Below are 17,454 nucleotides of genomic sequence, written 5' to 3'. Positions count from 1 at the left end.
TTTATATATATCTTAAGAAAGATAATATTTTTTTATTATATTCATTTTAAAAATATTAAATTTTATTAAATATTAAAAAGTATTTTAAGAGATTTTTTAAAAATAAAATAGAATTAAATAAAATTATAATAGTTTATTTATATATTATTATAAAATATAAAAAATGAATAATAATTTTAAGATAATTAAAAAAATAATAAAAAATAGAGATGAGAATTCGATCGGTTCGATTTAAAATTAAATCGAACCGAATAAATTGAAAATCAAAATTTTAGTATGTATGACAATCGAACCGAACCGATTTTGATCAGAAATCGAATTGAACCGAACCGATCTGATTCAGTTCGATTTGATCGGTTTTGATTTTTAATAAATTTTTTATTTTTTACATTTTATTTTTAGTATTTTAAAATTTAATTAAAATATTTTAATTTTAATATGATTTAATTTCTCTATATTATTGAAAAAAAATATTATTATCATTAATCGGTTCGGTTCAGTTTTTTTTTATCAATATCGAACCGAACTGAAATAACTGAAATTTCTAAAATTAAAAATCGAACCGAATCAAAATAAATAAAAAATCGAACCAAATTTTCAAATTAATTCGATTTGATTGGTTTTTTCGGTTTGAACCGAGCACTGCTAACCCTAATAAAAAATATGAAACAAATGAAGTAAATAATTAAAATAGAAAAAAAATGATTAGATAATTTATAAAAAGTGCTATTTTTTAGTAAAATAAGGATAAAATTAAAAAAAAATACAACTTAATATTCCCAAAATAATAGATAATTTTAGATAAAAAATAACTTTTAAAATTACAAATAAAAATATATGGAGGGAATAATAAATGGGAATAAAAGTTTGTTTCTTTTCCACAATAAAATTTATGTCTTCTTTGAAATTTTGAAAAATTTAGGTCTTCCTTTGAAATTATGAAAGGATTAGCTTCCATTCAATTTTTTTTTTTAAAATTAGGTGCCCTCTGAAATTTAAAAGAATTTGGAGTAAAAAATTAGTAATGTATTGTTTAAAAATAATAAAATGTAACCCTACATTAAACCCCTAATTTTTTTAATAAAATTCACAATTAATTAAAATTTATTATTTTCAACTTTCAAATTAAACTTAAGTTGTAACTTAAAATTTTAATTTATAACAGTTATACTATTTAAATATTATATAATCTTAGGTTTTTCCTTCTTAAATTTCAGATAAAATTAATTTTTAATGTCTAAAAAAAAATTCAAATAGAAGATTTTAAAATGATTTTATCTAAAAAAGGAGAATAAAAAGTTATTCAACTTAAATTGTAAGGGATTTATATGTAATAAAATGATTAAATTTTATTTGTTTTAAATTAAGAACGATCAGTTCAATTGTTAAAATTCAAATGGAAGTATAAAAATTTCACTAAATTTAACACTTTCCTTATGTGTAACCCATCATAAATAAAAAAAAATTTTCTTTCGAGATATAAAATTTCTTTTTTTTTTCGTAGTTGTTCTCGTGTGATTGCTCTCTTCTTTTTAACCCATCGTCAATAAAGAAATTTTTCTTCCGAGACATATAATTCCTTCTTTTTTCGTAGTTATTATTTATGTGTCTTCTTCTTCTTTTGATCTTTCTTTTCCTTATTTTTTTATCGTGTTTCAATTATTTATAATTTTTTCATATTCAAATACTGCACAAAACTAATGCAGACACGGTTTTCAATAAGCAACGCAACAAGAATAAAATATTTTCTCAAAATTTAAAAGTGTTTTATACTTATGATTCAAATTTAAAATCTTTAGTTGAGAAACAAAGTACTCATGTCATTATCTATTGCGGATAGCTACCGAAAAATATTTTATTTTCCTTTTAGTCACTCCTATTTCTTTATGTTTTACACATTTCATCCATTCACATGGCATCTTAGATTATAAAATGGTAAGCACTTCTAGTCCTTACTTCCCAGCCATTACTCATCAAGCGGCTGGTGATGTCTCCTTTCATCTTAGCCATATTAGTTACTTTGCTTGTTTCATTCCTTTTCAATCCAAGAGCCACCTCATTCTGGTCCCGGAGACATCCAAAAAATGACCGGAAGCTACCTCCGGGACCCCCAGCCTTACCGATTATCGGTAATCTCTACATGTTAGGCAGCCTCCCCCATCGATCCCTTTACCGTTTGTCCAAAAAGTATGGCCCTATCATGTCCATGAGACTAGGCTCTATACCAGCAATTGTTGTATCATCTCCTCAAGCTGCTGAGTTATTTCTCAAGACACACGACGTTGTATTCGCTAGCCGTCCTATAATACAAGCTTCCGTGTACTTGTTCTATGGCAACAAGGGAATGGTTTTTTCAGAGTATGGCCCTTACTGGCGTAGCATAAGGAAATTGTGCACGTTACAACTTCTTTCTCCGTCGAAAATTGAGTACTTTGCTCCGATGAGGATGGAGGAGGTGCGGTTGTTGGTTAATTCGCTAAAGAAAGCTGCGGCGGCGCGTGAGGCGGTGGATATTAGTTTAGGCGTGGGGGATCTGATTCGGAACATGAGTTGCAAGTTGGTCTTTGGGGAAGCTAACATTTATGAATTTGATCTAAAGCTGTTAATTGAGGAAGCTTTGAACTTGACAGGAGCTTTCAATATTGCTGATTATGTTCCTTTTTTAGGAGCATTTGATCTTCAGGTATTTGTTTTTCTTTTCTTTTCTTTTTTCTTAACTAATGAGATTTCAATATTGCTGATTAACTTGTGAGATCTCAAATTTAAATTCTACTAAGTATTAATTTTTTAATACAAATATTTGCATGTAGGGATTGAAAAAACGTATGAAGGCATTTAGCAAGAAAATGGACAAAATCCTAGAGAAGATAATAGATGAACATGAAAGGGAAGCTCAATGGCAAAAGCAACAGCAAACAAGAGATTTTGTTGATGTGTTGCTTTCTTTGATGAACCAACCCATCGCATCCAATGATGAATCACTCTCCACACTGGATAGAACCAACATAAAAGCTATTTTACAAGACATGATCATAGGTTCATTTGACACTTCAGCCGTTACCATTGAGTGGACACTCACAGAACTCCTCAGACATCCTTCTGCAATGAAACGCCTGCAAGATGAATTGCAGAGTGTTGTTGGATTGGATAAAATGGTGCAGGAAAAAGATCTCTCCAATCTTCCATATCTAGATATGGTTATAAAAGAAAGCTTGAGGTTACATCCTGTTGGGCCACTTCTAATTCCTCGAAGCTGTATGGAGGAGATAATAATTGATGGGTATCATATACCGAAGAAGGCAAGAATTATAGTGAATGCTTGGGGAATTGGACGAGATCCTGATGTTTGGTCAGATAACGCAGAAGAGTTTTTGCCAGAAAGATTTGCTGCGAAAAGTATAGACATTCGAGGACGTGATTTTGAGTTTCTCCCATTTGGTTCTGGGCGTAGAGGTTGCCCTGGAATGCAACTCGGATTAACTGTTGTTAGGCTTGTTATAGCTCAGCTAGTGCATTGCTTCAACTGGGAGCTCCCAGATGGTGTGTTGCCTGGTGAATTGGACATGAGTGAGGTATTTGGCCTGTCGTTGCCAAGAGCTAGCCATTTGGTCGTGGTGCCCAAGTATCGACTGGGTATTTGAAGTGCTTTGGAAGTTGAATTGTCAAATTTTAAGGCGAACCTTGTTCACTCTTCAACTATAATATGGAAAATACTTACTTATTACTGCGTACGATAGATCTCATGTACCTATATTACCAGTCTGTATAAATCTAGTTTAAATAAGAATTGTCTCTATAATATAGAAATAAGATTGCATTAATTTAAATTTTATAATTGTTTATAAAATATATAAAAACAAATAATTTATAGTTTCACTCATTTTCACTTTAGAATTTATAATTCAATTTGTATTAAAATAGTATACGTGGTATCGTAATATTATTAAATAGCGATAATTTTTTGATATTGTCAATAAATACTTATGTGTTAAGTAAAATATAATTATTAATTAAAAAATAAAAATATAAAAAGATATTTTATAGTTTCATTCATTTTTATTTTAAGATCTGATTTATTTTGTGTTAAATTAATATTTGGTGATATAATTTTTGTATCAATATTTTTAATACGTCAGAAAATTACTACTATTTACTATCTGCGTAATAACACATATACTATTTTATCACAAATTAAATAAGACTCTTAAAATAAAAAAATTAATAAAGCCACATAATACACATTCTCGTAGTTTTCTCCGGTTTATATGTATAAATTAATAATTCATATGTAATAACTTGCACATCTTTCAATATTCATTTTTATCTAGATAATTAAAAGAGTGTAAAAGAGAAATAAAAACATAATTTTAAAAAATTCTAAAAATAGCTATTATGTTTAGGGATATTTTTTTTAAAAATAATACTACTTAATATTCTTAAATTAAAAATAAATTTGAATAAATCATTTGTAAAATTTACAAATAAAACTATACAGAGATAGACTAGGCCATAGTGTAATTTAAAGCATAAATTAAATTTGGTTAAATCTGATATCAGATCAATCAATCATTTTGGAATTGAAAAATATCAAATATGACCTTTGTTGGCAAACTTATTCCGGAGCTACGGACTAACTTTTGTAAATAAAAACATTTATCGTCATTTCATGCACCCACACAAATGATTTGCAGGTAAAAACTTGCGATTGACTATAAGATTGAAAAATATTAAATATGTCCTTAGTTGGCAAAGTTGATCCGAAGCTCTTAGACTCAGTTTTGTAAATGTACACACTTATCGTCATTTCGCGCACTTGCACATATGATTTGAGTATAAAAACTTGCAAGTAACTATTTTTAGATTAGAAATATCAAATATGTTCTTAGTTGACAAACTGATTCCAGAACTCCGGGACCCACTTTTATAAATGTAAATATTTGTCATCATTTCGCGCACTTGCACATATGATTTGCACAAAAAAAACTTGCGAAAGACCATTTTGGAATTAAAAAATATGAAATATGTTCGTAGTTGGTAAACTCGTTCCGGAGCTGGTAAACTCGTTCCGGAGCTCTAGAATCCACTTTTATAAAGGTAAACATTTATAGTTATTTCAAATACTTGTATAAACTATTTGTGCGTAAAAACTTGAGTGACTATTTTAGGATTGAAAAATATCAGGTTTATGCAAATATGTTCTGGAGCTTCGGAGGGCACTTTTGTGAACGAAAACATTTTTGTCATTTCATGCACTTACACAACTGATTTGCGTGTAAAAACTTGCAAATGACCATTTTGAAATTGATTGAGAAATATCAAATATATTTTTTGTTGGCAAATTTATTCCAAAACTCTAGGACCCACTTTTATAAAGATAAACATTTATTGTCATGTTCGCACAGTTGCACAAATAATTTACGCATAAAAATTTGTGAGTGACCATTTTAGGTTGAAAAATATCAAATATATCCTTAATTGGCAAACTTGTTTTAGAGTTCTAAAATCTACTTTGTAAAAATAAGCATTTATAATCATTTTGCACACTTGAATAAATTATTTGTGCAAAAAAATTTGCAAGTAACCACTTTAGAGTTGAAAAATCTCAAATACATTCTTAGTTATCAAACTTGTTACGGAACTCCGAGACCCACATTTGAAAAAGTAACCATTTATCATCATTCCGTACACTTACACAAATAATTTCTGCTTGCACAAATAATTTCTGCTTAAAAATATGCGAGCGACCATTTTAGAGTTGGAAAATATCAAATATTTTCTTAGTTAGCAAATTTATTTTGAAACTCCGAGATCCACTCACTTTTATAATGGTAAACATTTATCGTTATTTCACATACTTGAACAAATGATTTGAGCATAAAACTTGGGAGTGACATAATAATAATAATAATAATAATAATAATAATATTTTTATGGCGTCCATTGATATTAATTTTATTAATTTGAAGAATGCCAAGAGCTGAATAGAAATTTTAATTTTAAGAAATGGGAAGTCTTCTTTTTAGCCATAATCATAACTAGTCAATAAAATTCCTTCTCTGGTAACATAATTTTTTTTTTTTTTTTTTAAAAAAAGAAAAGGAAAAACGGGCGTAGTTATAAATTTATCAACTTTCTTTCCTTTCTAGTTATTGACCCTCAAATGGATAGTTTATCAAAGTTTCCAACCAATGCTCCTACAAGTTCATGAAAGAACAAATACAATGTTTGGAGAACAAAGAGACACCTCATGGCAAATGGCAATTATTCAAACATGATCAGCAGCATAAACTGACCTTAGTAGTAAAAATCAAGATGATCATCTTATTATCACATTGAGGATTGAATCGAAGATCTCTTCCATCTTCCAAGCTTCTCTCTTCCCTATTTGTGTTAAGAGACGGACACTAATTCTTATATATTTCCACCAGTTACATAGCAACAAACCACAATTTTTAACATTGAGTAGAATACCACCAGAAAAACAAATATAATTAAATAGAGAAAAATATTAGAGGGAATTACTATTTAATTCTTAGAATTTGTCATTACTAATAACTTACTTTGGTATATTTATTTGTTTGATCTCAAAATTTATATAGAAGACGTTTTGCATGTCAAGAAGCCTGAAATTCAATTTTGGAGTTAATTTGAGTATCTAAAATTAAAATGAATTTTTAACTATAAGCTGGTAAATTATTAGGTACACTCATGGTATGTTTAGACAGAAGAAAAGAAAATAAGGAGAGGAAAATAAAAGAGTATAATGGTTAGAAAGGAAAATAAACTTTTATTAGTGTGTTTGGATATGCGGAAGAAAATATGAGGCAAGTTAAATTACAATTTTAACACTAGATATTCAAAAAACAACATAATAACTGTAGAGATATAATCGTAATTTAAAAACTTTCCCTCTAACTTTCCCTTCAATTTGGAGAGAAAATTTATTTTCCTTCCAATATTTTCCCTCCTTATTTTTCTCTAATGCAAACAAAGTGAGTGGAAAATAAAGTTATTTTTCTCTCAAATTTTCTTTCCTCCCACTTTTTTTCCCTTATCCAAACATGGTGTCGGTACATGTGCACCCTCACTTAGAAGGAGTGTACCCCACCATCCATAGTTCATGGAAAAAAATGAATTCTTGTGAGTGAAGATACACAGCCATGTGGTACACCGAGTGTCCTGTTTATAGAGGATAAGTTAACCAAAATCAAAGTAGCGAGTAAACTTTTTTTTCCTTTTTGAAACTAAGTGGGGTAAACTTCCTACGCTGGCATAAAATCATGTATAAAATAAATATTTCTTCTAATAGAGTGTTTATAATATTTCCTAGGAATTGTGAATTTGGACCAAAAAGAGATTTAGATTATGAGTCAAGAGAGGGGAATCAATTGTGTTGTATGGAATCTTATGATTAGGATATTAATACAATAGTATATTATATATTAAAACTATAAGCTTTGTTGTGATGCATAAATTATGACATTCATTTTTTATTTTGTGTACTGTCAATAATTGAGAACATTACATCTATTACTAGATGACATAATATATGATGACTGCGACCGTGAGGAACAGGACCAACCTCCTCCCCCCCCCCCCCCCCCCCCCCCCCCCCCCGAAACAAAAGAAAACCACCACCCACAAAACTGAAACTGGCAGTTCCAGCTCGGACCGAACAGGAAAGGTAGGATTAATCATAAATGCAACTTAACTAGAATCTAGAAGAACTCATCCACATACCTTCCGAGCTTTGATGGCCAATTCATTATCAGCAACGAAAACTGCCTTGAAGCCCAAGGGGCATAATACCTCTTCATAGCTACAAGAAAAAGAACACCAATTTTAATTTTGTATGACTGAGGAAAAAAAATCTTTGAAATGAAAAGTCATTTAATAGTGGTATACAAGAATTGAAATCAGAAGATACAACAAAGACGCAAAAGTAAAAATGGTAACAAAAACTGAAGATGGGGAATTACTCAGAAACTGATACTTTGTATGGGGGTCCACCAATATGATCATCAATCTGTAACAATTTTTTCAGAGTTTAGAAGGTGTATTGAACATTAACTGTGTACATATACATATATATATATATATACACAATAAAAAATGATGCATGATTTGCATGAACAAAACAATGCATAAGCTGTTGATTTGCTTAGAAATTGTTTAAATAATTTGAAATGCCAAGAAACCAGTCTTTGAGACTTCATTTGCAAAAGGGAAACAAATTTTGTAAATATTTCAAGTGAAAGTTAGTTACTGGGAACATCAGAGTTATGAGCTCTCCATCAGGTTTCAAAAGATTTTGAATTTGCATTGCCCATCGTGATCTCATCTCTGGTTCAATGGCACAAAAGAACCTGAAAATTTTCCATTGCCATGTTAGTAAGGTAATCATTCTCAGAGACTAAACAAGCATGTTGTCAAATTGACTTACGTATAATCAAAAATGAGATCAAATAACTCAGATGGGTGCCAAGAGAAGAAGTCAGCCCTTAAGAAAGTAAAACAATTTGCATTCGGTGACAACGAAGATAACTGCTTTGAGATTTAGAAAGAGACTTAATTAGTAATTTGAAGAAGTATAATATAGCAACTATTAATTCAAGCCACCATTTTATTCATGTCAAGTGAGTTTGTTCATGAATCTCGCTAAATTTCTGACGCAAATTAATATCTTTGAACCCTCAATTAAGGGTGGGAGGAAAGGTGGACTTTGATAATCAGATAAAGGGACTGTCTTAAGATCCTTGTCAACCTGATTCAAAAGTGAAATAAGCACATGTGGGAAATAAGGAAAGGAAGGGGGGGGGGGGGGAAGAGAGAGAGAGGAATAAAAAAAGGTTATAGAAGTAAAAAAACAGATCATGCTAAATTGATCCCAATGAAGAAATGGATCTATTCATACATGTTTTATACTGAAATCCCTAGCAAATAAAATGGAGCTAGAACTTCTTAATCAACCACTTCTATGTCACATGGCATAAATGGCTGGTCATTTGGCATATTAACATTGGAAACCATCACAAATTGCATAGTTCATTTCATTTTAAGGCTACTTTAAATTATATATTATAGCAGTTTGTGCACACATATGTAACCAAGGAAAGGAAGACAAAAAGGTAAATAATCCATTTCCATTGCTTCTTTATTTAAAATGTAACCTAGAAATATAAAATGCCTGCAGACTTCTCTTACCTCTTCTGCTTTCTTTATGGCTTTGTCAGATACATCTAGCCCAACAACATAACGTTCAGGGCAAGCAATTGCTACCACATCATGACCCTGCCACATTTGAAAAATTTGTAGTGAACACATGGTAATTCTAAAGAAATATAGCCAAGGGAAAATGCAGCCGCAGAAAAGGGCAATGTCCTTATAGGAAAGAGAGTTTGCTTTCTTTACAACATGCCTCAGTTAAGTAAATTCCCAATGTCACAATGTTGGATGCACATGAAATGTTGTGGTTCTATTTAGTAAATTAATAATATCAGAAATGACTCAATTCTGCAGGGTTTATTATTAAAATTCATATTTAATTTACTGAATCTTACTTATCCAATCATCTCGACTTGCAAACATGAACTAATTCAACAAACATAAATCAATAAAAAATTTTCACCACATATACATGAAGAATTTGCATTTATAATTTCAAAAAACTATACAACCATAGTTATTAAACAATGCAAGACGTATTATGGCACAAAGGGCTCTTGACTTCTTGGAGCCTAAGCACATGGTGCAGGTGCATGCCTGAATGACATTAGGAGCCTAAGCCAATGCATACTGTTAGCAGACCTCTTCATATTTATAAAAGGTTCACACATGAAAGGAAGAAAGGTATGTGTGCCACACAAGTCATGAATACGGCTGAGAATTCCTAGCTGCTGTCCTGATAACTAGCTGCTTTATTCTGAGGATTCAGTTATTGCCATGATCTCCTATTTGTTAGTGGCTACTGCCATGATCTCTTATTTGTTAGTGTTTAATAGTGCTTTGTGTCTCTGCCTTGCTTCTTTCCACTTCTCTAGTTGTAGGAGGGTGATTCTCCAAATCATGCTAATAATTTTCCTTGTTTATAGGAAGAGTAAACTCTTCCCTTTGTATTTAAGTTCAACAATTAATAAAGGAGACATGATTAGATTTTGCCAGTCATTGAGTACATAACTCAAGGGGTTCTCAAATTCTCTCTTAATGAGCTTGTGCTGTTGCAAACATAGGTCGAAAAAAGAAAAAAGTCTCTCCACCCACTTCCCTTGATTCCCCTATTACACCATTTAGTCCCATAACTAGATCCATAATCCGAAATCTTACCACATATCAACAACGTAAATCATTTAGAATTCTATCACCAATTTTTTACAAATCAAAGTGAAAAAATAAAATAAAACTAAAAGATGTTAAAGCTCTTAGATCATACTCCTTAATCCTAGTAAATAGCAATAATTGCGAAAATAACTATACGGAAATAAGCCTCATCAAGAGTAACTTCCTCATTACACAAAGAGAAACATGTTGTATGCTGTCAATGCAACCTCTTTTCTTCCCTTAATTGAGCATTTCTTATAGTCAAATAAATAATATGATTAATTCATGCTAGTATTGTCAAAAGCACAGGGAGGCAACATAACGGGCAAAGCAAGGAGAGGCGAGGAAGCAAGGATGCCGGGAGGCTAGCACCCCAACCCTGAATGGTGCAAGGAGAGAGAACGAAAAGGTGACGCCTCAGTGATGTAATGGGTAACGCAATTTCCTTTCTTTTTCTTTTGTTTTATTAGATTTGAACAGGGGGAAAAAAAGAAGACACACCCTAGCCTCTCCATCCATTTGAAAAAGGCAGCTGCAGTTGGAGAATGGAGAACTCTCGTCTTCCTCTCTTTCTCTCCTAACAGGTGTGTCTTCTTTTTTCCTATCCTCTCTCTTCTTCTTTTCTTCCCTTCTCCCAGCTGCACCACAGCAGATCCATGCTTCTCAGTTTTTAAAATTTTTTTGTTATTTGTCTCCTCCTCCTTATCTTCTCTCTTCCCCCTTATTTTCTCCCCTCTTATTCTCTTCTTCTCCTCTCACCTATACCTGATGCAGGCAACATGTTTTTTATTTTATTTTGTCTCTTATATTACATATAGACATATGGTGCAAATAATTCAGTACTATAAACTAGTTAGAAGTATGATATTTATTTGGTAAGGACATAGGATACCTACCGCCTTAGTGTCGCCCTTTGCCTTGATAAAACTTGATAGATTAATAAGTAGCATTTTCTTCTCTATAGATTAGCAAAAAGCAATGAAAAAATCTCATAAAAAAAAACAGAAGCAAAAGCACCTCGACAAATGAAAGGATTACAGAAAAAGAACTAAGAAGGAAGAAAAGGTGGCCAAGGGGAAAAATGGACAAGGGTGATAAATTTGAATTGAGTGTGAAAAAATATGTAACCAAAGAGTCAGCTCAGGAAAACTCCAACATGGGAAATTTACAGTTACAAATGTCAACTCATAATAAATAGATCATAGGAAACCCAAAATAGGAATGTCATCCCATAAGAACAAGACTTTAGATATTAATCAGTCTCATTCCAAAATTAAAGGAATTTCAATATTAAATTGAGAAGCATAATTTCAGCCTATTTCATTTTAATAAGCTATAATCCTGTATGCATTTCTAAAACATATGTAACTTTCTTTGTGTTGTGTATACGTAGATAAGTTTTAAGTCATTCTTCAAAAGTTAATTAAGAGAATTCTATTAAAATTTTTGTAAAATATTGCAAAGGTGCATGCCTAGGCATACATCTTGTACCTTGCTTGAGGCATGGACCTTGACAAAAAGGCAGATGCCTCTTAAACATCGCCTGCCTTACAAGGACTGAGGCACTCAGCAGTAAGGACTGGGCTTCTTGTGCATGAGGTGAGCCTTTAACAACTATCTGTACAATTAGGGAGTAAATGCTCTAGAGCAGATCTCTACAATTTTGATCTATTATACACATATAGAGGAAAATAATTGGGGAAGAGGAAATTCTGAGCATTTAAAGAGATGTATTTCAAATCTACCAGCAATAATTTTCATAGAAGGTGCATAAACAAGTAACAAAAATGCTAAAACTTTACACTGCCGCATCCAGGGACTAAAGTCCTGCCCTTAGGAAGGGATCCTGTATGATGAAGATGCAATAGAGCAGGTGTTGGTTGTCCCAAATCCCAAGGGGTCAATCCTTGCTCCCAGCACTTCTCCCAACCACCTAATACATTAATTACAGTGAATAGTTCAGACACCAGATGTATGCTGAGGAACCTAAATACAAAAGAGAGATCATTGAATTCATTCCATCTGTCCAAAATCAAGCAAAATAGAAAAATATCCACATTTCTTGTGAATCAAACAAACTTTACACTGTCTGACCTACTGTATCTCCACAAGCATGCAGCAGCAATGAGAGAATCAACAAATGCATGCACATAAGTCTAACTAAAGCCACAAACACCAATAAGAGAGAACCTAGAAGAGACAAACTTCAAAGAGAAAAAGATTGCCAGTGGAAGTCCAGCTTATCAATTGTGTTTCAATGACCCAAATGGAAAACTTTTTGAACATTGTAAGGCAGTTCACTAATCCCTTCAGTCAGTCATCAAATTGAGAAATGAAATCCTAATCTTTTGAATCGATTGAAAATAATATATATATATATATATATTCCCTACTAATTTTATTAAAAGACATTACACATTTAATTGAAACTGTGTGTGTGTGTGTGTTTGCATGTGTATTAATTTCACATCATGTACTAAACATAAAATCAAAGTGAACCCAATAACTTTGTTAGGGCCAAGCTTAAAATATATCCATTCTTCCCTCCATCAATTTATTGTCCTCCTCTTGGGTTTTGGCCATCTGCTGCCCTTCTCTTTATGAATTGATGAATCAATCGATTTATAACAATTTTCACGATTCTCTCTAGATTTATGCAATTCTTGTCCAATTCTTGGCTACTCATGATTCACCTACCGATTTTTATCGTCATTCTAATAATTGTATGATTATTATTGTGAATCGTACAATTCTAACAACAGTACCTTTAATGTCTACAAATTAGTACCAGGCCATAAAAGCATATGCATGAACCAAAGTTCAAAGCTTAAGAAGTATAAGATTGTCAAGTGACAAGCATTTGAGGACATCATAAATCTATAAAATAAGGGTGCTTTTGTTATTATTGTTGTTTCTTTGTTTTTGTTTTCCTTAAAAACAAGAAAATGATTTTCATTTTCTATTTTGTGTTTTTTGAAAACAGTTTTCTATACTGTTTATGCAGGAGTTCTAGTTTTTTTATTTGTCTACTCATTGTAAAATTCAATAAAATGTGAATTTCATCTTTTTCTCAATGATACTTACTAAGAAATTCAATATCTAAAATTCTAGATAGTCAAAAGATCTTGAATACTGAAAGCATTTTAACATTCAACAAAACAATTTTATAGAATTTTTCTTATCAGTATGAATCAATAAAATATTTGAAAATAAATCACAAAAACAAATGAGAAATCAATTAAAGAAAAAGCCATTAATTTCATATATAAATGGATACATTATAAATAAATTATATAAATATGTTATATTTATATACAAATTAGATAAATATATTATAATTTTTATACTTTAATTTATATTAATTAAAATATTATAAAATAATACTGAATACATCATTATTTTTTGTATCCAACAAAGAAATATGACATTAATTTATATTATCTCATCAATTTTCAATATGAATTATGCATGTTGAATTTATTTTAAAATTTGTGAACAAGAAAAATATGCCACAAAATTTGTGAATAAAAACGAAATTGTAAAATTGAGAGGAAGAGAAAACAACATGATGGAAGAGAAATAAAGGGATCCACTCCATAAAAGATTTGACAAAAAGTTAAAAATCAGGATTTATGGTTTCTTTATTTTTGTTGCCTCTTTAAAAAACGTTTTAAGTAAATTGGCAAAAAAGAAATTAGCAACCAAATCACTGAACATGTTGCAGTTTCTTTTACGAAAAACAAAGAGAAAATTTGAAAACGCAAACATTGACGAACACCCTAAGTTATTTGACCAGAAGTAAGTGCTCCAATCCAAATCCCCTTTTTGACAGTCCCAGCAAGAACAGTTAAAGAAACTTCAATGTGTCAGTGATCAATATTAACCTTTGAATACATATTCAAGCACAACACATTGGCTTGCAAACATACAAGTACAGAATTTCTAAGGTATGGTTTACAGATACAAATGACCACAAGTTGAGACATTCCCCACGCAAGGCAGTGACTGGAAGTTGGTGCCTGAGTATGAATGGACCAAAACAAATGGCGCTCTAACTGTGGAAGATTTGGGCATAACAAGATGTCTACGTAAAAAAGGCAGGTAAAAAACAGCTAGGACATGCAACTTTATGGAGTACAAACGAGTGACTTTCTTTGTGCAAGAGTCCAAAGATGAAAATTTTTCTAATTTCCGTTTCTCCTCTATTCCCTGTTATGAAAGAAACATTAACTGACAGAAAACAATTTCTTTAAAAATTAAAATAAAGCTAAAAAAAAGTCTAGCAGTGGATTGGTAATTGATTTAATCTTTGTTCGCATAACTGCTTAAATACAAAATAGCTGATTAATTCTTGGGTGACGCTAAGGAATGCATGTACTCATATGAGTACTAGCTCTCCAATCATTGATTATGCAACGGGATTGGTGTATTTAATAAAAAAAATACTTTCACCTATCCATTGCATAATCAATGGCTGGATGAGCACGTCCCTTCCTTATCCTCCTTAATTCTTTAACAAACTAATGATGGGTGGGTGTCATCCGGAAATTTAGACTTCAAAAAGAGTGAAATTACAGATAGTACTCGGAAATTCAATGAGATTCAGCATTTAGATACTAAGGTGAGCCTACTGGTGTAGTTGTGCCAGGGATATTTTGCTTATTAGAAGCACCATATGCAGACGCCAAATTCCTAAACAAGGTCATAAACATCAAAACATAACTAATTAAACACCTCCTATAACCTAAAAACAAAAGTTCTATATTGACCATATGATTCATATCAGAATCTTCCAATCCTCACTAGACCAGATAGTCAAACACACAATATTCTGCAACATTCATAAATTAAACTCCCTTCAGAAAATGAAAACTAACATCAAAATCTCAAACGTTAAATCAAGTAGATTGTACCAAAAGAGTTGGTGACAAGGATTTCTTGCACTTGATTAACTTCAGGCTTGAATTTAACGTTTATCTCCTTCGCAATTAGCTGTTCTTCTCTGTTCCTATCCATGCTCCGATGTGTGGTGCCAAAACCGACGCCTCTGAAAAGAACAACTCTGTTCGCTAACGCTGGATTCTGAACGGAGAGGAGAGTATTGGAGAGCCAACGGAAGGACATCCATCGCATATCTTTCTGCTTTTGTCGACTCACGGGGACATATACTCTGTTTGGATTGTTTATTGGGGAAGGAAAATAGTTTTTATTTTTTATTCTTTATTTTTGTTTTTGATTTTGAATGGATGGAAAATGAAAAGAAAGAAAGGAACTTATTTTCCTTATTTGGAAAAAAAATTAGGGGAAGGAAGAAATATTATTTTTTTGAAATTTCTAATCAATCATTTATTTTTATGTAAGATTAAAAAATTAAAGAGGATGAATGCAATTTTAAATTGAAATAATATTTTTTCTTTATTTTTTCTTTAATTTAGAGAGAAAATAATTTTCTCTCCTTTTCTATTTTCTTTCACTTTTCAAACAAAGGAAAATACAAATTATTTTTCTTCACTCTAACTTTCAATATATCCAAACATGCTCCTAATGAGTCAAGGTGGTTTTTTTTTTTTTTTCAGTTTTTTCTAGTAATTTCCTTTTTAAAAAATTTAATTAAAAATTAAAAATTAAAAATTTAATAAAATTAAAAATTAAAAATTAAAAATTTAATTAATAAATTTCATCATACGTTATGGACTAAATAGTAATATTTCTTTTTAAAATACTATATAATATTTTGATTTTCTAAAAATTTAGAAGTTTATCTCTATTTCAAAATATATCAATTAAAATATCCCTGTTGTTTATAAAATTAAATTTCTTTTAATTCTTTAAAAAATTATTATTTAAGTTATTTTAATTTATATTATAAAGATTAAATAATAATTTATCTTTTTTAAATATAATTATATTAATTTTGTTAATGAATAAACCTCCCATCATAAAAAGTAGGGAGAGCAGTAATAGTTTAGATTAATGTTTTCAAACTCAACCTCAAGGTTTAAGATTTAATCATAGTTCAATCACTATATTATTAAATAAATATTATAAAATTAATAATAATATTTTTTATGAATCAGATTTAAATATTTTTAGAAAATAATTTAAAGTTTTAAATAATAATTTTTAATTATATGCAATAAATAAACTTAGAATTAAAATTTTATACTAGCAAATATAAAGTAAATATTACTATATTACAACAATATAAAACCATAAACACAAAATTTATGTATTTTTAACTTGATAAGAGATAATAGAATATAATAATGTAATAATTTAATTTACCTAATAAAATAAATTATTAATATTATTAATAATATTAATTATTTAAATTGCATTCTTATTTGAAAACTTCTTTTATACTATGATTCACACTGGTTTATTTCGATTCCATTGAATGCAATATTTTCTTTTTAAATTAAATTAGATTAAAATATAATTTTCAACTAAATCAGTTCGTACTGAATTAACTCATTTTATTTTATTTTTTGGTTTGTTTAATTTATCTACACAACTCAATTCAGTTTTTAATTTTTTTTATAAAAAGAATTAATTTTCAATTTGATTTATTTTTCAAAAAACAAATAACCAATGGAATCGAAGTGTTTGGGTCATATAATAATTTTGTTTCTCTATTTTTTTAATAAAAAATATACTTTAATGCCTTATATTTTTACAACTTTAGCATTCAAAATCTAAATTTTTTTATTGTAAAATAGGACATGTAATTTCATTTGTTAGTGCGGTTTGACTTTTTAATATTTTTTTTATTTTTTTTATTTTATTTTTAGTATTTAAAAGTTTAATTAAAATATTTTAATTTTAATTTTAATTTAATTTCTATATTATTAAAAATAATATACTATTATTACTAATTAATTCAATTCAATTTTTTATTTTTTTATTAAAATAGAGCTCAATTGAAATAATAAAAAATTTTAAATTAAAAATTAAATTGAAATAAATAAAAAATCAAATCGAATTTTTAAATTAGTCAATTCTTTTAATTTAAATAAAATATTATTAAAACTCTACTTCCTTTATTTACATGTATATATTTATATTCATTAATTTCCTTTTTTAATAAAAAAATCATATATTTTGAAATTTTAAGACTTTTTAACATTTAGGGATTTT

At 29.7% G+C, this 17,454-nt stretch overlaps 2 protein-coding genes across 3 annotated transcripts; one reads left to right on the top strand and one right to left on the bottom strand.

The window, feature by feature from the left end:
* The first annotated feature begins 1,955 nt into the window (after positions 1-1,955).
* Positions 1,956-3,751, top strand: LOC110624475 (cytochrome P450 CYP736A12-like). Its single transcript, XM_043955137.1, has 2 exons — positions 1,956-2,683; positions 2,811-3,751. The coding sequence occupies exons 1-2, from the start codon at positions 1,988-1,990 to the stop codon at positions 3,639-3,641; spliced, it is 1,527 nt and encodes a 508-aa protein (XP_043811072.1). The 5' UTR covers positions 1,956-1,987; the 3' UTR covers positions 3,642-3,751.
* A 2,360-nt stretch (positions 3,752-6,111) lies between these two features.
* Positions 6,112-15,526, bottom strand: LOC110613144 (probable thiol methyltransferase 2). Of its 2 annotated transcripts, XM_043953754.1 has the most exons (10): positions 15,231-15,526; positions 12,120-12,250; positions 9,205-9,291; positions 8,444-8,544; positions 8,267-8,366; positions 7,980-8,026; positions 7,741-7,819; positions 6,294-6,381; positions 6,181-6,194; positions 6,112-6,148 (listed from the first exon to the last, which is right to left on the bottom strand). In XM_043953754.1, the coding sequence occupies exons 1-8, from the start codon at positions 15,448-15,450 to the stop codon at positions 6,328-6,330; spliced, it is 819 nt and encodes a 272-aa protein (XP_043809689.1). In that variant the 5' UTR covers positions 15,451-15,526; the 3' UTR covers positions 6,112-6,148; positions 6,181-6,194; positions 6,294-6,327. The 2 variants fall into 2 exon arrangements, with proteins under 2 accessions (XP_043809689.1, XP_043809685.1); XM_043953750.1 differs by having other exon boundaries at positions 6,112-6,381.
* Between the last annotated feature and the right edge of the window lie 1,928 nt (positions 15,527-17,454).

Source organism: Manihot esculenta, chromosome 1 (assembly GCF_001659605.2).
Source record: "Manihot esculenta cultivar AM560-2 chromosome 1, M.esculenta_v8, whole genome shotgun sequence".
NCBI lineage: Eukaryota > Viridiplantae > Streptophyta > Magnoliopsida > Malpighiales > Euphorbiaceae > Manihot > Manihot esculenta.
Note: the sequence above shows the minus strand (reverse complement) of the source record. Positions and strands in the feature narration are given on the sequence as shown.